Source organism: Heteronotia binoei, chromosome 19, assembly GCF_032191835.1.
Source record: "Heteronotia binoei isolate CCM8104 ecotype False Entrance Well chromosome 19, APGP_CSIRO_Hbin_v1, whole genome shotgun sequence".
NCBI lineage: Eukaryota > Metazoa > Chordata > Lepidosauria > Squamata > Gekkonidae > Heteronotia > Heteronotia binoei.
The window spans coordinates 45298588-45320589 of record NC_083241.1 but is presented as its reverse complement, the minus strand read 5'-3'; the positions used below and the strand labels follow the sequence as shown (position 1 = coordinate 45320589).

Below are 22002 nucleotides of genomic sequence, written 5' to 3'. Positions count from 1 at the left end.
GCCTAGCCTATTAGATAGGGTCACTGTGAAAATGAAATGGAGGCACGTGGAACAATATATGTCACCGGTACACGCTTTAAAATGCTTTTTCTCCAAAACCTTTTCCTGGGTTTAATGATGCAAAATGAGGGAAACATTCATTTGATTGAGCTAGCTTCTTAAACACAATGTTTAGTGAAACATTTATTTTCATTGTTTACAAGCTTGTTAGTGTTAAATGGATGTTTACATTCAGTGATGCATCACTTTTTTAAAAATGCAAAACACCATGTTTTCCTGAGCAGATGATAGTCATTGTGCAGGTATTGTGGGTATTATTCCAGCTATTCTGGAACGCCTCTGCCCTGCTGGTGCTTCACGTGCAGCCTGGAGATGTTGCCTGTTTTACTTATGAAGTGAGTCAGAATATAAGATGAAAACAAGGGTTAGTTTTCTTGTTGAAAATGGATGTTGGGTGTGGATTTGAGAAAAGATTTTGAGTTTGATAGAGAAGTTGAAATCGGTGCTCTGAGACAGTAAAAAGGAGGTGACAGAAAAACACTGTTCAAAGTGCTTTGCCGTTGTGAAACAGCACAGTCCAGTCAAAGGGAGCCTTCCCAGGTTACTTCATCAGGTACGGAGCAGGACCTCTGGCTACCCCTACCCCCAATTTTTTTTATTTTTATTGAAAGCCTTTCACACGTTGCACTTGTCAAAGCTCATTAAACACCACACAGTTCTTTTTTTTATTGCTAGCCTTCCTTTTTAAATTTGCATTTATTCTGTTGTAGAAGAGTTGGGAGAGACTTGATCCAGTTTGGTGTAGTGGTTAAGTGTGCGGACTCTTATCTGGGAGAACCGGGTTTGATTCCCCACTCCTCCACTTGCACCTGCTGGAATGGCCTTGGGTCAGCCATGGCTCTGGCAGAGGTTGTCCTTGAAAGGGCAGCTGCTGTGAGAGCTCTCTCTGCCCCACCCATCTCACAGGGTGTCTGCTGTGGGGGAGGAAGGGAAAGGAGATTGTGAGCCGCTCTGAGACTCTGGAGTGGAAGGCGGGATATAAATCCAATATCTTCTTCATCTTCTTCATCTTGAGAGAAGCCCTGGGGCCAGACTGTGAAATGGAAGAGCAGTGTGGGTCTTCCTGTGCCTAAGAGGCCCCTCCCTCTGTTGGGTCATCTGGTTCAGCCTACAGGTTCCTGGTGGCCTTTGGCCCCAACGCAGGCACAGTTCTCATAGCTTCCTCTGGAGCTCCACTTTTGCTTCTTTATTGTACTGTGTGCAATTCTGGTCACCGCACCTCAAAAAAGATATTCTAGCATTGGAAAAAATGCAGAAAAGGGCAACTAGAATGATTAAAGGGTCGGAACACTTTCCCTGTGAAGAAAGGTTAAAACTCTTGGGGCTCTTTAGCTTGGAGAAATGTCGACTGCGAGGTGACATGAGACAGGTTTACAAGATTATGCATGGGATGGAGAAGGTAGAGAAAGAAGTACTTTTCTCCATTTCTCACAATACAAGAACTCGTGGGCAATCGAAATTGCTGAGCAGTCGGGTTAAATCGGATAAAAGGAAGCACTTCTTCAGCCAAAGGGTGATTAACTCATGGAATTCTCTGCCACAGGAGGTGGTGGCGGCTGCAAGCATAGACAGCTTCAAGAGGGGAATGGATAAGCATATGGAGCAGCGGTCCATCAGTGGCTATCAGCCACAGCTTATTGTTGGAACTCTGTCTGGGGCAGTGATGCTCTATATTCTTGTGCTGGGGGGGGGCACAGTGGGAGGGCTTCCAGTGTCCTGGCCCCACTGGTGGACGACTTGATGGCACTTGGGTTTTTTGGCCACTGTGTGACACAGAGTGTTGGACTGGATGGGCCACTGGCCTGATCCAACATGGCTTCTCTTATGTTCTTATGTGATACAGAGTGTTGGACTGGAGGGGCCATTGGCCTGATCCAGCATGGCTTCTCTTATGTTCTTATGTTTATTAGAGGCTTGGCCCTGACCTGTATAACCCAGGCCAACCTTGTCTGTCAGATTTTGGAAGCTAAGCAGGGTCAGCCCGGGTTAGTATTTCCTTGGGGGAACACCAAGGGATGCCAGAGTAGCTTCTCAGAGGTAGGCAATGGGAAACCACCTTTGAATCTCCCTTCCCTTGGAAACCTTATGGAGATGACCAAGACAGAGAGAGAAAGAGAAAGAGAGAGAGGAAGGAAGGAAGGAAGGAAGGAAGGAAGGAAGGAAGGAAGGAAGGAAGGAAGGAAGGAAGGAAGGAAGGAAGGAAGGAAGGACAAAAGAACAAAAATCCAGGCTGGTAAATAGACCTTTACTGTAGCCTAGCCAGGGAATTTTTTTGAAAGTTGGCACTTTGCTTTTATGTTTCAATTAATAAGTAGAATTAAAAAGGATCATCAGCAAATCTTTGGATTTATCTGCAAAGTTGGTATAACAGGTTCTAATTGTTACACATGCTTTCCCTAACCTACCTGGTTTAATTATAATTCTTATTATCATGTTCTTTTTTTTTTAAATGAAAGGCCAGCAAATGTTAGGATTTAAGATTTTAAAAACTGAAGTTTATAACTGCTTCTGTTCTTTCTCTGTGAGTGCACATTGTGACAAATGAAAGCTGGGATTTCTCCTTTCACCAGGACGTTGAGTGGATTTTTCAAATATAATGGCACACCATGGTGGGAAAGAGGGCCTGAGCTTGCTGAGTGATTTCAGTGTTGTAGCCATAATTAGGAACAGTACCCAGTCCACGGTAAAAGCTTGCGTGTGAGCAAACTGTTACATACTCTCCAATTTTAAAATTAAATTTCTGTAAAACATGCACATGGTAAATACAACCTTCCTGAAATAAAGAGTCAGTTTGCGTCTGGCAGGCCTCCGGTTGGATATTACACATTCTGGTTATTGCTTAGGTCAGGGTCTTCTTGTCAGATGTAATTCCTGGAGCTTTACCTGGTGCCAGCAGAACATTGGAATTTGTTTTTTTTGACACGCACATTTTGGGCTTGCATACTGCTCAGTCCACAAGTAATTAACTCCTAAGCCTCAATGTAGGCTCTTATTAGCAGTGTAATCTGTAATTGTGTTATCAATGCAATTGTAAAGTGTAAGGATTCTAATATGTCACTGCAGCATCTTTTAATGACTTAGGTGAGAACCAGGACCAGCCGTGAATGAACAGGTGGTAGCTCTCTGAAGAGACAGTTGTAGACAGCATTAATAGAGCATAACAAGTTAATCGTACTCCATAAGTTGAGTGTTCCCCCTCTTCTATTTGTGTGTGTGTGTGTGTATCTGGAAGTCATGGCGACTTCTGATGACTGGCCCCTACCGGGGGCCTGGAGAATATTCAGGGAGGTGGCTGAATAAAGCCTGCCCCTGCCTTCCCGACTGCTGGTATTCCAAGGAGGTCTCCCATCCAAGTACTTGCCGAAGTCTGCCCTGCTTAGCTTCTGAGATCTGAAGAGATCATTTGGCTTGCAGCTGGGCTACCAGCGTGAGCATTCTCCCTCTCCCATTTGTGCTCCTCTCTTCCTCCAAAAAGGCCAGAAAGAAGACCGTCGACCTGTCCAAGAGCTGGCCACCTCTGACTTCCTTGCTGAGATCTCAGGATGGACCTTTCTCAGGCACCTTTAGATGAGTCTGACTTCAACAGGACCTGTCTGGTTCTGCTGCCCAGCAGGCAGCCGCCTTCAGAAACTCTCAGAGCTCCTCATGCAAGGGCAGCAGTGCCCCTTCTTGGAATGAAACACCCAAAGTGGTGCCTTTCCAAATGTGGCCTGTCATTGCTGGCCCACCTCAAGAAACTTCTTGGTTAATAATGCCTTAGGTATTTGCCTTGATAAGAGTTCAGGAGCATATTAGTAGGTTCAGTGTTACTGTGCAGGGGCTGGATCTGGATGGAAGTTTCCTTGGGCACAAGCATGATTTCCCCACGCACACCCCATGCAGTCCCTGGGGGGAAAGGGACCCCAGGAACAGCATTGGGGGGACGTTTGAGGCTGTTGTGAAAGGGGGGGCGGAATCCTTATATCTGCAGAAACATCTAGTCTGGATCCAAACCCTAATTTTAAATGCTCTCAGAAGTTTTACAAACAGATGCATGCACTTCCCTCCCCATGTTTTTCAAAAAATGGTGTCCTGGAGGGGCTAGAAACTGCTAGCCCGAATCATCCAAATATTTCACAAAGGCTTTAATTGGTGCGAGAGTGTCTTGCTTAGGGAAGCTTATCATTTATGCAAGAAAGAAATTGCGTGCAAGGTGAAATCACTGGCCACCCTGGTGTTGTTAATGCAGGTAGTACGTTTTATCAATGATGACTGTAGTAATTGGATCGCAGATTAAGTTTACCAGAGCATCATTTTTTTTAAAAGTTGCTGCAAGAAATTTCAGGAAAATGTGCAGGTTGTCTTGTTTTTAGAAAGTGGTGCAGGGGAAATGGAGGCAAGTGTAACTGGAAAGCTGCACCTCCTCCAGATTCTGAATTGTGTAATGAATGCAGTTCTGGTTCTCACCGCTGCAGCTCCCTCCCTCTTCCAGATCTTTACTACCTAGGGTGTTGGTAGCAATTGATGCCCTTGCCAAATATGAAAGGGGTTGTTTGTATAATCGTAATGCTCAGCTCTCGTGCGATTTGTAATTCCTTTGTCTGTACCAATTGTCTCGACATCACCTGGAGTTTAAGCACTTAACGGTATAAAGTAATGTGTGTGGGGTATTGTGTATCTTTTAATTCTTTATTGTCTAGGAAGACCTAGGATTGTGAGCCTGTGAATTCCCCTTGCATAAGGGGATGATGCAATTAAAAAATTCTATTTTGTTGCTGTCTCCATCTGCTTGCAGGGAACAACTGCACCCAAGCGTCTTGGATGGTATAGAAGAACTCCATGAAACAGAATAAGCAAGTAAGATATCCCCCCTAATGTAGAAGCCATGGGACTGAAAGAGGTCGCATAGGGAAAGCCATGTTCAAGATCAGAGGCTCAGACATATTTTGGAATGTATTTCTACCTGGCACTGTCAAAGAAGAAAGCTGCTCAGGATCCAGCCTGAATCCAAGGCCAGGGCCCCTAGAACACTGAACTCCTTTGGGTCAGCTTGTAAGGAGTCTGAGACTTCCTCTCCTCAGCCCCAGCAATGATATATGCCAGAATTGCATTTGGAAGTGGCAGGGATTTCTGAAGCACTTGCATGTTGCCCGTGGCCAGCTCTTCAAAGAAAGTCAGATTCCACTGGGCTAGAGGGAGCCCCTTGCAGACGCCTCAGCCAGCCGCTCTTTGGATTCTGGCCACAGAAAACTCTGCCACCTCGTGCTTCCGCTCTGGGTCTAGCAAGAAAAGAAAAGAAAGAAAGGGGGTGTGTGGTGGCTGGTTGGCAGGTGCTGCTCTCCTTTTGGGTGTGTTGCGTGCAGGCCTTCCCTGCAGGTGTGTAGATCTCATCAGACAGACCAGCGGTGCACACGAGTTTCCTGTGTGTGTGTTGACTTCGGAGGCTGGTGAGATATTAGTTGGGTGTATAAAGCAGAAAAGCTTTCCTCCCAGAAAATATGCCCCTTTTCTTTAGTGCTCAGTGGAATCTTAGGTTTTAAAGTGATGAGTCAACATAAAGGGTTTTTTAAAAATGTTAGGAGTGTGTGTGTGTGTTATTAACTCCAGCCCGCCCCCCCCCCCATGGTGCCTGTGTGCTCCATGGTACCTGCTGGCATGTTTCTTGGCCCCTGCCAAGTGTTCTTAAAGAAAGTGGGCAGGGCCTAGCGAGGCTTCTGGAAATTTGATTGGCTGTGCAGATTTTTTGAAGCATTGCTTTCTTCACTGTGTGACAGAAGGTAGGCTGTGTCCGCCATGTTGTGGCTGTGCCCACCATGCTGTGTCAGAATTCCAAAGGTGCCTGCAAACGCGAAAGGATTGGGGGCCCTTGCCTCAACACTGATTCTGTACTTCAGGAATAGACAAATGGCAACTTGGATAAGTTAACTGGAGTTTTGTGTGTGTGTGTGTGCTGAATTTCTTGAGTGGCTTCTCATGGTGTTAGCAAAGGAACTGACACTTGGAGTTTTCTGTGTACTTTTCTCTGTTGTTTTTCTGCCACCCTCCTCCCCCCCTTCTACTTGTAAGGCTGTGCACTGACTCTGCCTTGGCTCTCAGGTGCTTCCGTGTCATGCTGCCAGTGTGACTTTATGTCCTTCCCCTCCCCACATGTGCTCAAGCTCCATTAAGGTTCTGTTTAGGTTTGAAGTAGATAATGTGGCGAGATCGCTGGAGTGCTGCAGCAATTATACTAAGGTGGGAAATGATGCCAGTGAAGGGCTGATAACAGGAAAACGGCTCGGATACAGCTGCACCTTTGCAGGGGAGTTGCTGAGCTGTGCTCCTCCTAAAAGATCAGAGTAAGCCAGGTTTGGGCAAAGAGACTTGAGGACAGGAAAACCTGGAAAGAGGACAATTATAGCAGAGCGGCATACGGAATCTCCCCCTCGCGCAAGCCCTCCAGTCTGGAAGCCAAGGCAGAGAGAATCCTGAGTCTGTGAGAAGGATTTTATGTCTACCCAGTAAACAGACGTGTGTGTAGCTTTCCCACCATGGTAAGCACTGGGAGAAGAGTGGGGTGGAACAAGAGCTTTTCTAGTGGGGGGGAGTTTAGCATCAGTGGGGGGTTTTTTCGTTCTTTGTGCTTTCCATCATTTTTTGTAGATTGCCTTGCATTCTTACAAGAGTTAATAGCGGAGTAGTTAAGTTAAAGTGCTGTATTGAGGAAAGTGTGCCCGACCAGGTTGGTAGCTGTCTGAGGGCACATGCATCATTCAAGTGAAAAAGGTACAAGGAAGGTGTTTTGGAGAGGGGAGTCCATAGCGAGTCATTCACTGTTACCAGCTTGTTGCCCCTACTAGCCCATTTCCAAGGCCACGCTGTGTTGCGCTCTGGATGTCCTTTTTAATGACTTGACCAGTAATTAAAAAAGAGCCGTACTAGACCAGATCAGGGGAGGAGGGTCCATGCATTTCATGGTGAGATGCTGCCAAGAGGTCTGTAAGCGCGGGAAGAATCCTCTCTTCTGTCTGCCCTCATGGTTGGCTTTCAGGTGCATGTGGCCGCTGGATCTGGAGGTCCTGTTTAGTTGCCATGGCTGAATAAAAACACTTTCATCTGTGGCCTGGTTGTGGATGAAGCTGTCAGCCTGACACACATTACTAACATCTCACTAGGTGAAGATGATGGCTTGTTTTGGTTGGGAGGTGCAGCAAGAGCCTCCAGGTGTGGGAGAGACATTGGGCAGAATCCTAGCTGCCCACGGGGATCTCCTTTTTGTAATCCACTTCTGGATTGGTGTGTGTGCTTCCTGGAACATTTGTCCAGAGAAAGACTGGGCAGTTCATTTCATGTGCTCTGTCGGCCTCGCTGCTTGATTCTCTGGCTGAGCCATTGGATAAGATTTTGATGCCTCTTTAGAGCTTCTTGTCATATGTTAGTCCTACTTCAGGCTTTTAAAAACATGTCTTTGGCAGTCTGCTCTCTGCTTTCTTCTGTTGCTTGCATTGGTGTCAGTTGGCTCTTGGATTTCAGCATTCTGTTTCCCTGTTCATACTTCTCAAATACTGATGTCTGGAGACTGGCGGTAAGGCCTCCAGGTGTGGAAGTGGCTATGAACAGAAGCAGTTTTCTTGGACAGGTGGCTTGCACAGGTGTCTGGGGTGTTTTTGTTGCATCAACATAGCAGTACTGTGGATTGTTCCCCATATCGGCAACTTTTGAGCTTGAATTCTAGGCATGGCTAAAACTGAATACATAACTTAGCTTTAATGTTATTAGCTCAATATATGGCTTGGTTATCATAAGTTTAGATTGCAAGCTCCGTGGAGCAGACCCCCAGCGTACATCTCTGGCTAAAGCACTATGTTAATGGATAGCTCTATATAAATGACAAATACCTGCGATTAATTTTAGCTCATACAAGCAGCAGTGCAGACTATAAATGGTTCACTTGGCTTTCCCAGTGAGAACTGTACAGTGAAATGAATAGCACTCCACCTTTTCTCTCAGAAGTCATACTCTCCTCTTCTCTTCACTGCGTTCTCTTCACCGTTCTCTTCACTGCTGGGTTTCTTGCATGTTTTTGCTTGAAACCCTCCTCCGTCTTCAGGCATTTGCCTTACTCCCAAATAAGTATTTGTATTTGTAATGTTAAATAAGCATGCATAGGACTGCAGCAAAGGCAAATAATTGTGTTCAGGAACATCTGCTCATTCCAAAACATAAAATTGTGCTGCTAACAGTAGAGAAGAATTAAGGCCTGTTAAACATAGCCTTGGTATTCGACTGCAGCAGTGGATATAGGGGAGATTCTAAAGGAGGTGGGGCTTCCTACCCCTGCTGTCACCATGACTCAGGTAGATTGAGTGGCCCCCTCGCAGAAGGTCCTTCTGAGGATGGCCACATTCCCAGAATCCCCTTCCTCCCCTCCCCCTTGGAAGAGGAAAGCTAAAAGCCTTTTCTAATGAGCCCTCGTGTCTGGCAGGAGTCTTCCTTTTCTAATGACTATGTTGGAGAAATCCTCCCAGTCAACGGATCAGATCATGGCATGCCAGGTTGCTCGCTGCTGTTGGTGAGAGTGTCCCTCTTCTCACATGCGCAACAGATTATTAGTGCTGGGTTAGGGAGGCATTGTGCTAGGGTATGTTCAGAAGAGGGAAAAGCCCAGACACTGTGTAAAAGAAGTGTTGTGGACTTGTAACGCAGAGGCCCTGCAGGCCAAAAGGCAGCTTTGAAGTCTTCGGCTCCTTTGCACACCTTGAAGGTTTGAGCATGTGGAACAAAATATTTACCACCCCTTGTTTAGCCCCTTAGTACTGCACACAGCCCTGCAAGAAGCCAAAATGGGTTATCAGTACCAGCATTTAGTCCTCCACTGGTAAGGATAAATGGTTCTCCAGGGTTACTAAATTGTAAGTTATTAAAAGAAGAAGATGACTGCAGATTTATACCCCGTCCTTCTCTCAGAGTGGCTCACAATCTCCTTTATCTTCTTCCCCCACAACAGACACCCTGTGAGGTGAGTGGGGCTGGGAGAGCTCTCCCAGAAGCTGCTCTTTCAAGGACAACTCCTGAGAGAGCTATGGCTAACCCAAGGCCATTTCAGCAGGTGCCTGTGGTGGAGTGGGGAATCAAACCCCATTCTCCCAAAGCCTCTCCTCTTATATGTGAAATTTTGTTTATGTATTCATCTATTGCATTTGTATCTTGCCCTTTTCTCAAGCAACTCAGGTGGCATGCATGGTTCTCCCCTTCTGCAGTTTATCCTCACAACAACCCTGCAAAGTGGATTAGGCTGAGAATAATTGGCTGGCCCAAGGTGAGCCAGTAAGTTTCATGACAAGGGGAGATTTGAACTGGGTCACCCCCATCCTGGGTTGTCGCTACAGTGCACGGACAGGAGTTGTTAATACGAGTGTAGCAATCAGGCCTGCTTTCTAAGATGAGGACTAGGACATCTGATTTTAAACTCTGTATTTTCCAGCTCTTTGTGAGCTCTAGAGTCACTGAAAAGAGTCTTGGGAACCAGTTAGGTGTTCTGCAGAAGAAGAACAGATTTTTGTGGTCACTCACAAACCTGTCATGTGGAATTCCATTGCGTAGAATCTCAAGCAATATGTTTTCATTTCTTGTAGTGGGTAATTATGTATAGATGCTGAATAACACATATATCCCAAGTCAAATGGATTGGCTTGACTGGCTTTATTTTGATCATAAGGACATCATTTTTTAAAAAAATATATAGCTCTCAGGATGGGGGGAGAAACTGGAGGTTATTTCCTTTCTGTTGTTTACTGTTGTCTTAGTGCTGATTTTTAAAAACATTCCTTGTACCCAGCAGCAGCCCATGGGCCCAGCAGCCAGGGAAATAACATTCTGTGCTAATAAGGAAATACGATGTTGGAGTAGTGATTGTTTGGACATTTCTAAGCAAATCAGTGTAAAAAATGCAATTAATATTGCTAGAACTATTTTATTATTCTTAGATGCTCCGTGTCCAGTTTATTATCAACTGGTTCTATTCTCAGTCATTAGAAGGGCAGGTGACGGCTGTTGGGCTTCTCTTCCACTTCTTCCTATTCTTCCTGCCCAGCCTGGGTCGATGGTTCTACTGCTTGGCTTGGATGTCCCTGTGGCTTGTGGGTGCTTTTTCTCTGACCTTGCAAGGCCCTTGGGCATCAGAGACTGGTAGTAGCCTCAGGCTTTGGCTGCTGTTACCTTTGCCATTGCATCCTCTGGAGCAACTGCAGTGGGCCTTGGGAGCCTCGCTGAGTTGCTGATGGGATGGGGCAGTGGAGAAATCCGATACTGAACTCCCGAATCCGTGAGGCTGTGCAAGCAAAGTTAAACTGCTCTAGATCATACCTAGCTGGTGGGCCTTGAAATGACCTTGTAGGTTCAGACCTGTAGACTAGAGTAGAATTTGTTTGCTGAAAACAGAGAGATGACACATGTTCTCGTGCATAAGGTAAAAATGAGGCTGTTAGAAGTTGTTTAAGAAAGGTTAGAGGAATGATTGTGTGAAAAGCATGCCGGACAGGGAATATATATTCCTCATCACAGGAAATGAATAAAACAGTTGAAATTAGCAATTACTCACAAAGGTGTTCCTTCATCTCAGACTGAATTGGGCAAATGGCATTGAAGCAGGCAGGAGTCTGCTCCATGGTGCCTGGTTTCCTTCTCACTTACACTGCTCTTGTGTTGATCATAAATTTAGGTTGTATTTTCAGAAAGAAACTGAATATCCCAAACTCTGCTGTAAAGAGAAGCTCTGTCCTTGCAGACAAGTTGCTTGCTGCCTAGACTTGCTGCATCCATGCGATTTAAGCAATAGTCATGTGCACTAAAGCAGCTTAGTTTCCTAAACTACTAATGCAGCAAGTCTCACTCAGACACGGCCTGCCTCATGTACAGATGCTCTGCAGAGGCTGCAAGAATTCTCCCTCCCATTTTCAACAAAAGCGAGATGAGGCACAGAACCAGAACGGGGCTGCTGGTGTGTGCCGGTCTCTTTCCTGCTGCATGGCGGTTCACAGGTCAGTCTTGTGGGTCTACCGAGAAGGGAGACAACAACGACTGTCTTGGCAGGAGCCCTGCAAAGCCACATCCAGGCAGCATTTCCTGTACAGTGTGTGGGAAAGCGGCTGGAAGTGTGGCCGGAGCCTTTTCATCCACCATATACTGTGGTCCCTTAACCACCCCTAACTTAAAGGTGGCTTCTTCTTGGTGGCCCCCACCTTATAAGCCTTTGCTTTCACTAGTACACCTTTACATGAGAAGGAGAAATCTTGATTCTCCCCCACCCCCTTCATGTTTGCCCCTTCCATCACTGTTTCCTCCCCTTCTCTTGCCTGGCTCTTTTGATGCCACTTTCTCCTCATGGCTGCGCCCATGTGTTGTATATGCCAGTGATAGTCTTGTGAAGTCTTAGGTGGCAGCTTGGGGGGGTGAGCTTGAGGTGAATATGCCTGTGGTGGTAAAGGGAGGCATAAAACACCCTAATCTTTTTTTTTCACCCTGGCTTTTCTCAGAAAACCTGGTCATTCCCCATGTTTAGTAGTTGTCTCCATTGTGCGTAATCTTTGATCTTTGCTTTGGACCAAGTTTGGAATGCAAAAACTTTGGAAATGTTCAGTCATATTTTTTTGCTAGATTGCTAGTATTGATTTTGATGAATGTCAGACAAACAAAGATGGGGTGTATGTGTGTGTAGTTTTGCTTTTGTATGATCAAAGAGTGAGATTTGTCAATAGATTACTTTTGTCCATCAGTACCAGCCGCTATGCGTCCTCAGATCCTGGATCAAATACAATAAAATGACCACATCACTGCCAGCTGCAAAATGTGGCAGAATTGTGGAGGTTTTAGGTTCTAGAAAGTGCTGGGAAGTCCCATCGTTGTACCCTAACAATAATTTGCACTTGTTGGGTGGGATTCCAGTGCTGTTGCTGCTTATGGCACTGTATTATGATTGGTAGTTCATTGTGAATGGAACTGCTTTATAATGCCCTCTGTGTAGGTGGTGCATTAGCTGCTATACGCACAACTTTCTGCAGAGATCTTCCTTAGTCTTAAATTCTTTTCTGACACCTTCATTAGGCCAGTCTTTTGTGATTATGAACATGGATGTGATGTTCTCTGTTTGGACTGCTAGCCAGAGAAAAACATTTTATGGTTAGAGAATTGTAATTTGGTGGAAGATTGAGAGCAGTTTCAGCAAGTTTTACTTTACCATCAGTTGGGAACCCTTTGAGTGTCAACAAGTAGAGAGGGAGGTGAGCCATGAGGCATCTTATACTTGGACTTAACAGAAAACGTTTACCACCATCTCTCACCAAAGGCTTCTGAGCGAATGTAGGAGTCATGGTGGTGGGGTGCGGGAAGAGGACAGCTTCTTATGGATCAGTAGATAGTTAAAGAACAGAATCCAGGTGATATGAGTGGAGGAGGGATCGTTCTTATAGTAGAAGGCAGTAAATAGTATTGCAGTCTGTATTGGGGCCAGTGATATTTAGCAGGGATTTTAGTACTGGCAGTCTGTCCCAAGCTGTGCACACTGGAAATGCTCCTCATCTAAATAAAATCATTTCAGACATTTGGGTACAGGAGAAACCCTTCCAATGTTTAGGTGAGTCTGGGTGGTTTTTTTATCTCCCTGGCAATGGGAGGGGTTTGAGAAGGGAAATTCGCTCACGGGTGACACAGGTGCTGGGAGCAGGCAGCAGTGTTCTTGAAGTGGATAAAAGCTAAGGTCCCCCCCCCCCCCTCCACACACACTCTGAAGACTTGTTTTCTGTCTGTGGGAGAGCTGCCAATACCGAATCTTTGATCTAACCCTCTTAACATTATGTTAAGAGCATCAAGCAACTGCACACTTTCTTAATACAAAGCCATTAACTCATGAGGTTGTTCAGAACAGGTAAGAGAATTTTTTTCAATGGAAGATATGGTTTTTATATCCCACTTTTCTCTACTCTCCCTCAGGAGTCTCAAAGCGGCTTACAATCTCCTTCCTTTCCTCTCCCCACGGCAGGCACCTCGTGAGGCAGGCGAGGCTGAGAGAGTTCAGAGAGAACTGGGGCTGGCCCAAGGTCACCCAGCAGGCTTCATGCAGAAGAGGAGTGGGGAATTTAACCTGGTTCTCCGGATTAGAGTCTGCTGCTCTTAACTGCTATGCCACGCCGGCTCTAAATCTTTAATAACTTAGAATTCAGAAGTGTGTAATTCACCATAACACTCCTAACCTAACCTACCTCACAGGGCTTTTGTGAGGATAACATGGAGGAGAACAATGTAAGCCAGGGGTCCTCAACCTTTTTAAATAGGGGGCCAGTTCACTGTCCCTCAGACTGTTGGAGGGCCGGACTGCCGTTACTGTACAAGGCCGCGGGCCGTCAGTTCTCCGTCTTCTGCATCTCTCTCCCTTCCCCACACCACACACCCCGGCCTGGGAACTCACCTCACCTCGGTATCACCTCACACACTGTCTCCGCCGCCTCAGCCCAGTGCCGGAAGTGTGCGTTGCTAACGCAAGTTTAGGTCGAACGTCACTTCCGGTCTGATTTTGCCATAACCCGGCGGGCCGCATAAACGTCCTCAGCGGGCCGCATGTGGCCCGCGGGCCGTAGGTTGAGGACCCCTGATGTAAGCCATGTTGGGTCCACTTAAAGAGAAAGGCATGGTGGTATAAGTGAAGTAAATGTGAACCAATGCCTTGACTATTATCATATAGCAGAGTTACACATAGGAAACATACAGTAATATATAACATGGGTGTAATTCTAGCTTACCTCCTCTTGGTGCATCCTGGATAATGCAAGAGAGGTTGCCAGACATTTGTAGGATTTCCTGGTTCCACTGCACACATGGAAACAATCTGCTTGTTGACTGTTAGCATTTGGCACTTGTAAAAACTGGGGTGAAGCATCTGCCTGGCCTCTTCTGGACATCTTGGACCTGTTCAACCTATTGGGCAGCCTGATTACTCAGTTGCCAAGGAACTGGGCCTTAGGCTTCTTCCTCGATTTGAGAAATCTTAGATTTCAACGTGAATAAATAACAAAACTCAATGCCTGTCATTATAGGAGCTGGTTATTTAATCTTATGTGCCAAGATTACTTTGTACTTTGTTTTAGTTCTGGGGTTCTCTGCTGAGATGATGGTGTAGATGCAGCAGGGTTCAGGGTTTGTTTCCATCATTTTTGTGGAATATCATTTGTATGATTTATGAGCCTTGGCATGTTGAACTCTTCATACTTGTGCAAAATAGAGACTCCTACAAGTGACTGGGACTGTAGGCAAGACACAGGTGAGGCAGGCAAAAGAACATAAGGGAATCCATGTTGGATCAGGCCAATGGCCCATCCAGTCCAACACTCTGTGTCACATAAGAACATAAGAGAAGCCATGTTGGATCAGGCCAATGGCCCATCCAGTCCAACATTCTGTGTCACATAAGAACATAAGAGAAGCCATGTTGGATCAGGCCAATGGCCCATCCAGTCCAACATTCTGTGTCACATAAGAACATAAGAGAAGCCATGTTGGATCAGGCCAATGGCCCATCCAGTCCAACACTCTGTACACACAGTGGCCAAAAAACCAGGTGCCATCAGGAGGTCCACCAGTGGGGCTAGAAGCCCTCCCACTGTGTCCCCCCAAAGCACCAAGAATACGGAGAATCACTGCCCCAGACAGAGAGTTTCATCTGTGCCCTGTGGCTAATAGCCACTGATGGACCTCTGCTCCATACATTTATTCAATCCTCTCTCGAAGCCATCTATGCATGTAGCTGCCACCACCTCCTGCGGCAGTGAATTCCTTGTGTTAATCACCCTTTGGGTGAAGGACTTCCTTTTATCCGTTCTAACCTGACTGCTCAGCAATTTCATTGAGTGCCCACAAGTTCTTGCCTTGTGAGAAAGGGAGAAAAGTAGTTCTTTCTCTGCCTTCTCTATTCCATGCATGATCTTGTAAATCTCTATCATGTCTCACCCCTCAGTCGTCATTTCTCCAAGCTAAAGAGCCCCAAGTGCTTTAAACTTTCTTCATAGGGAAAGGCACGACCCCCTTGCTCACCATTCATACTTGTAAGTTTGCCAGCCCCCAAGGGAAGGGTGTCAGTGGATGCTCCTCAGATCTCCTGCTTTTATTTCACAATGACCTGGAAGTTGGAGGAGACCGAAGTGGGGAAACAAAATATGTTCATGATTCTTAAGCACCTTAAGAATCTCTCCAAACTGGGAAAGTGGCCAGTGGGAGATAGGATTGCGTTACATATAGCGTAGTATTCAGTGGGGAGGGAAACTTAACTAGAAGAGAACCGAGAAAGATTTTTGTGGTGGAAAGCTTGCTGAAAAAACAACACAGAGTATGTAACTGAGAAAGACAGTGGTAACACTATTTATGATTAGAGAAAGTGGTTATCAGTCTATAGCATCTGCATACCTACAGAGTTGAATACGGAGCAGTTCTGTTATATAAAAACAGATGTAGAATCAGAGAAGCAGCTGAGATCATACACTATTGTGGTGGATCCACTGTCTTAAGGAAAATGACCAGGGAACATGAGTATTCCACAATCAATACATATACAAAGCACCTGGGGAATGAATGTATTAATAATTGAGTCTTTCCTAAAGACAAGAGTTTAGAATTGTCTACTGACAAGCAGAAGGTAACAGGCTTAAAGATAAAATGAAGTATTTTTGTCACACCCACAAAAATAATATTTTCCTTAGGCTGTTGGATCACTAGAGTGAGTTTTTAAAGGGTTGGACAAACATGTCCAGAACAGTTGTAAAAAACAAACTAGCCATAGCCAGGTTTCCCTCAGTGTGAAGGGTTAGCTCAGCGCTTGCATTCCAGATGCTGAGGGCCATTGGGGCAGGGGGACTGAGGTCACTTCTGGAGCTTCGTCTAGCGCTGCACAGTGGTGGGATTCTGCATTTCATCACATTGCCTGTGCTCTTTCTTTCCCCTGTCAGGTATGGAAGAACGGACAGGTGCTGCATCTTGGGGGACGAGTGGTCAGTCCAGCCCGACATACGAACCTACGAGGGTAAGAGCATAATTTGACAATCAATTGCATGAAGATACAGGAGTGGCCGTGGACAGGCTTTTGAGCGTGTGTTAAATAGACACTCACTGCGCATTTCGTGGTCTGTCAGTGGCTGCTGATGCAAAAACTGAAAGTGATCTGTCATCGAGCAGAAAAGTGTGTTCCCGCAGGGCTGTTGTGACTGGCTGCTGCCTTCTTGCAGTTGTTGACACTGCAGTACTAAGTATTTTGCACTCTGCAGATGATTAGCAGTGTAGTATCTGGCTTTACTTCAATAGATTATAAACAGAAGACCGCAACTGTTGACTAGAGCAGACCTGATTTTCACACTGGCATTATAAATAAAAATGATCTTCTCGGCTTCAGTGGAGCAGAATGGGTTACTTGTAAGGGAATGTCTCTTCCACCCAGATGTCACCGGGGGTGGAAATCTCGCAGGAGCCCCTTTACATATTAGACCACACACCCCAATGTAGTCAATCCTCCAAGAGCTTACAGGGCTCTTTTTTTGTAAGCTCTTGGAGGATTGGCTACATCAGGGATGTGTGGCCTAATATGGAAAGGGGCTCCTGCTAGAATTCCACCCCTGGATGTCACTAAGATTCCTCTTTGCAAACGAAACTGTTAATTTTTGTGCTTCAGCTGAATTCTACTCCTATGAGGTTGTATGAAGGAAGGGGGAACTGGCCATAGCCCAGGCCAAATTTGCTTAATGTAAGAGCCACATAGAATAAACATCAGATGTTTGAGAGCCGCAAGACGTGAACAAATATTACACACGTGTCTTTATTAGAACTTTTCACAGAAAGATAAAATACATACGTATGCACTTTACAACATGAGCATGCTAGAAGGAGATTTTTTTAAAAACAAAAGCTGGGGATAACAATCCCCATAAGACCAGCCTAGGAAAAGATTAGGGAATTATTTTTGGTAGCAGTGGGAGGAGGAAACACACATATGCCGTATAAGTCACTGACTTATCATTTGCATCATTATGCATCTCTCTTTGCCTTGACACCAAGATTAGTGGTGGTGAAGAGCTTGCAAGCCTGCCTATTTCCCCCTCCTTTCCAGCTTCACACATGATAAAAATAGTGCCCACCTATGGTCAGCGCTCAGAGGCTGACTGAGATGCTGATGCTGGGCATGCACTGGCTGCCGATAGTTTACTGAGTCCAGTACAAGGTGCTGGTTATTACCTTTAAAGCCCTATATGGCCTAGGACCTGCCTACCTGAAGGACCGTCTCTCCCCGCACGTTCCCCAGAGAGAACAGGAACACAAAATCTCCTAGTCATCCCCGGGCCAAAGGAAGTCCGCTTAAAATCGACAAGGGACCGGGCCTTTTCTACTATGGCCCCCTCCTGGTGGAACCAGCTGCCGGAAGAGGTGAGGACCCTGCGGGACCTCACCCAGTTCCGCAGGGCCTGTAAAACAACCCTCTTCCGGCTGGCCTATGACTAGCTGGTATAAGAAACTGCGCGCAGTTATATTGGATGTTCGCTGCCTCTAAATGTTTTAAATGTTTTAACTGTTTAAATGTTTTAAATGCTTTAATGTTTTAAATCGTCTAATGTTTGAATTTAAATGTTTTACACTTAATTCCTATTTATGGTAGACTCCTATGTTGTAACCCGCCCTGAGCCACTTGTTGGGAAGGGCGGGATAGAAATAACAAAATAAATAAATAAATAAATAAATAAAATGCTTACTTGAGAGTAACCCTGGATTAAGTTCCTCCTTGGCCTCTGGGAGCCACATGATGTGCATGAAAGAGCCACATGTGGCTCCCGAGCCGCAATTTGGCCACCCCTGCCACAGCCAAAGCTTACGTGATAAAAAGGCTGCTGCCGTGTTCTGCCCAGGGAAGAGTTAATGTCAGCCTTCAGGGGCTTCCGGTTCTTAGTGACCCCAGACTGACAGAGGAAGATGGCATGGTCTTGGCAGCCACAGTTGTTAAAGGAAGGCAGTATGGCTGGTAGACAGCCATGGCCCTTCACTTGGGTTGCCCCAGATACAGCTCTCTGTTGAGCACAGTATTACAGCAGTTGCACAACTGGTCATAATTTGAAATTCTTCCCAGAATGGGCTCCTGGGCCAGCCTATTGGAGCAGAATAGTTGGTGCATTTAAGGAAGGCCTCTGTTGATTGCACTGTGAGTTCCTGTCTCTGATCTGTAAGCTTTGCAGGCTCTGGCTGAGTTAGGCTGACGTGTGGACTCTTTAATGCAGTTTAAATGAACCTATTTGACTTGCTGCAGAGGGCTGCTCTTTGACGGTCTTCCTGTTTCCGAATGCAGTGGAGTGACTTGCTTATGTCGTTTGAAGTCTGTCTTTCTCACTGAGTCGCAAGGCAGGTTCCATAGCGGAAGTCAGATGCAGTCGACAGGATGGGACATGCAGGAAACAGGGCAGTTGGGTTTGGATTGCAGTCCTAAAACAAAACACAAGCATTTAAACCTGACCTGTTAAGCAAAGCAGCAACTATGTAATAGGGTCATATGTCCACGCATAGGCAGTACATACTAAACGCAGTCATGAGGACTGCAGTCCGGTACAGCCCTAGAATCCCTGTTAAAAAGCCCTCCTGAATAGTTCCGTTTCACATAGTCTGGGGAAAGCAAGGAGAGGGGAGATTCCTGACTGTGATTCACAAATGTAATGTTTTTTATACTTCATATATAGTCTGTTGCCTGTTCTTGGCTCTTTACAGTGATACAGACAGGCTTTCCCTTTTTTTGTGGGGATGCCCCCCCTGCTTTCCTCCACAGTAAGAGGTGACTTGTACGAAGCTGCTTTGCCTGCTGTAGTGGGGAGTTCTAGGAGAGGAACTTCTGCACCCAGCCAGCCTGTGTGAAAAAGCAGGAGCCTGGAGACTGCCGTGTGATTGGGGGAGGGGGGTCCCCCCTGTGACAGAGCTGTCCGTGAGTCCTGGGTGCCCTTCCGCAGCCTGCCCCTTCTCCCCAGCCTTTCTTTGCCTCGCCGGGAGCGTCTTCAAGGCCCACTGCTCTGGGCCCTGCTGAGGCCTTCAGGTCATCTTCTCAAATCCGGGAGGAAGCCCGAGGCCCCGATCCTTGGCGTCTGAGCAGTCGGGGGCCTGTGCGTGTTAAGGGCAGCCGCTCTGATAAGCCTTTTAGCGGTGCAGGTTCACAGATCTGAAACGACTTCCACGGTAAAGTCTTGTGCTCCAAAGAGATCTCGGTGAGGCTTGCCAGTCAATGGACATATTGACAGCTGACTGCCAATCATCTGACGGGGGTCAGAATTCCACGAAAGAAGGCCAGTCTGTGTGTGCGTGTGCGCGCACGCATGTGCTTAATTCCTTATTGGCATTTGCTAGTGAAGGCTGCTTGCTCTCTGTTTTTAAGGTTTATATTCTGCCTCTGTCAGATGCTTCTGAATGGGTAATCGACCACAAGCAGCATCCTTGCCAACTAATCAGCCCCTGAAACCAGCAAGAAGCTGGCAAAAGAGGTTTCCTTCCATTGAGACAGGCCATTGGTCCGTTGCGGTCAGCAGTGTCTTCTCTGTTCTCCAAGGCCTCAGGCAGAGGAGGGTCTTTCTTGACACCTGCCCTGGGTGATCTTTTGGTTGGAGACGCTGGAAATCCTGTAGCCGAACCCTGGTCCTATGGCAGACGAAGTACCTTCTCTGTCCTTTGAGGCACAGCCCCCGCCCTTTGTGGGACCACCCTGTGCTTTACTTTGGTGCCAGATAATAAAAGTCATGACTGTCATTTGGGGTTGAACCTGGGAGCAAATGGGGCAAGCCAGACAGTCTACAGAGCGTGGAAGATCCCTGGTAGGCAGTGCCCCTCAGCAGCTGCATTGGGTGAAGCTGCAGCTTCCGGAGAGCCTTCCGAGGCTGACCCGCCTGGAGTGAACGACCCCTTCAGCAGTCTAGCCTTGCATCTTTCAGGGCACAACCGAGCTTCTCGGCCACCTGCTGTAATTGTAGGTGTTGTTGCCTGCCTCGCATTGCTGTCTTTTAAAAGCTGGCTCCTTGGATTTTTGATGGCAGCCTTGTTTGATTTCTAATTTAGTTTTATTTTGTAATGAAGCAGTTACTTCTTCATGTGTTTTTTTTATAATTTGCACCAGTATTAATTGTGGTGATACTTCACTTACCTCTGTGGTTCCAATGAAGTTTATACTGTAAAAACAACTGGCCAGTGTTTGCCAGTTCAGGGGACGAGATCTTTGTGGACGGGAAACAAAAGCGTTGATACCTCTGGGCCCCGAGACAAAAGGGAGTGCAGTCACCATCAGTTAATTAATGCTCTCTCAAATGGCAAAATCAGCCTTCAGCCCTCGGAGATGCAAAACACGCCCCAGCCTCTATATGGCGGTGTGTGTGCTCTTGTGGCACAGAGCTCTCTTGGTTACAGGGAGTGGGCTCTCACACAGGAGTGCTTATGGCAGAGTCAGTATTAGGTTGCACCCGTGTGATAGAAGATTCTCTGGTGTGGGAGGTATTTGCAGCACAAATGGGGCATCTGCATGATGGGATGAGGAGTGAATTCCCTTCCCTGGTCCAGCTGTTTTGCAGCTGCTCCTCCACATTCCTTTTCAGGCAATCTGGACAGACCATCTGCACTTTTCCCCTTATATCTCCACAACAAAATAGGCCAGAGCAGGGCTTTTTGTGTAGAAAAAGCTCAACAGAAATTCAATTTGCATATTAGGCCACACCCCCTGATACCAAGCCAGTGGTTAACAAAGTGGTATAGTGGTTCAGAGTGGCAGACTCTAATCTGGGGAGCCAGGTTTGATTCCACACTCCTCCTCCACATGAAGCCTGCTGGGTGACCTTGGGCCAGTCCCAGTTCTCTCTGCACTCTCTCAGCCTGTTGTGGGAAGAGGAAGGAAAGGCGATTGTAAGCTGCTCTGAGACTCCTTAAGGTTGGGCATAATGTTTAATTATGAGATTTGGTGCTACAGATGGACCTGTTCCCTAAGTTCAAATTCACTGTGGAGCGTCAGCTCTTGGTGTTGCTTCTCAGATTCTTCCTGTGCTCTGTCCTGCTGAAAAAAGGTTGCTTTCTGTCTTAAGGAACTTATACTTCTTGCACTGAGTCCTGGGATGCTGGGAGTTCTTCAAGCGAAGGATAACCACGGGGGCAGAGTGTGTGGCCAGTTCCGCTGAAGGAGCATTCCTGCCATACCGATCGCTGGGCCCTGCTTCTGCACCCTTTGGGCAGGGACCGTGCTTGAGAACGTTCCCTCTCTGGTTGGCTGCTGAAGCCCAGAGTAATCCTGCCTGCGGAGGGGAGGGGGACAGGAGAGGGTGTCTGCCCAGTGCTCTGCTGTGATGCCCTCTGGCGAGTCTTTCCCTGTAGGGCTGCAGGGAGGAAGGCCGAGGTTCACGGTCTTCTTGCAGGTGTCGTCTTTGGGGCCAGGTGACTGCTTCATGCACAGGCTCCTGCGGTGGCCGGAGTGGAAGGGGGGCTGTCCTCATCCCTGATGTTGTCTCAGGGGCAAATGCTCCCACGCCTAGAAGGCACCACCTGTTCTCTGTGCAGACTGCAGAAGGGGACCCAAAGAAGAGTTAATGGATTGGCAGCCCTGTTCAGTAGAACATAACGATCCAAGGCCAAATGGCTCTGCGTTGAAGTAACATCGCTTAAAATGTGGGGGTAGAGATTTGCGTTTTAAATCCTGTCCTAACAGGTTCTGAATATTTCCTCACTTACAGGAAAACGGCAGTCTCCTTGGGAAAAGCTCGGATCTCTCAACAGCCCTTGAAAAGCTGAAACGTGAGGAGGTGGGATGTGTTTCTTGTGTGCAATAATAATTTGCTTGCAGATACACACACAAACACACACAGAGGAACTGTAGAAGGTACCAGATTTGTGGTTCTCCATCTATAGAATGGTATATCTGGAAGGTGGGACAGGCGTGTTAGACGCTGGGAAGGTGCA

At 46.7% G+C, this 22002-nt stretch overlaps 1 protein-coding gene across 1 annotated transcript in view; it reads left to right on the top strand.

Moving 5' to 3' along the window:
• Nucleotides 1–22002, top strand: part of TCF12 (transcription factor 12) — a 135459-nt gene that overhangs the window by 23479 nt on the left and 89978 nt on the right. The window contains exons 3-4 of the mRNA XM_060260009.1: nt 16008–16081; nt 21777–21845. Coding sequence (XP_060115992.1) covers nt 16008–16081; nt 21777–21845 — 143 coding nt within the window. The remainder of the gene's footprint in view (nt 1–16007; nt 16082–21776; nt 21846–22002) is intronic.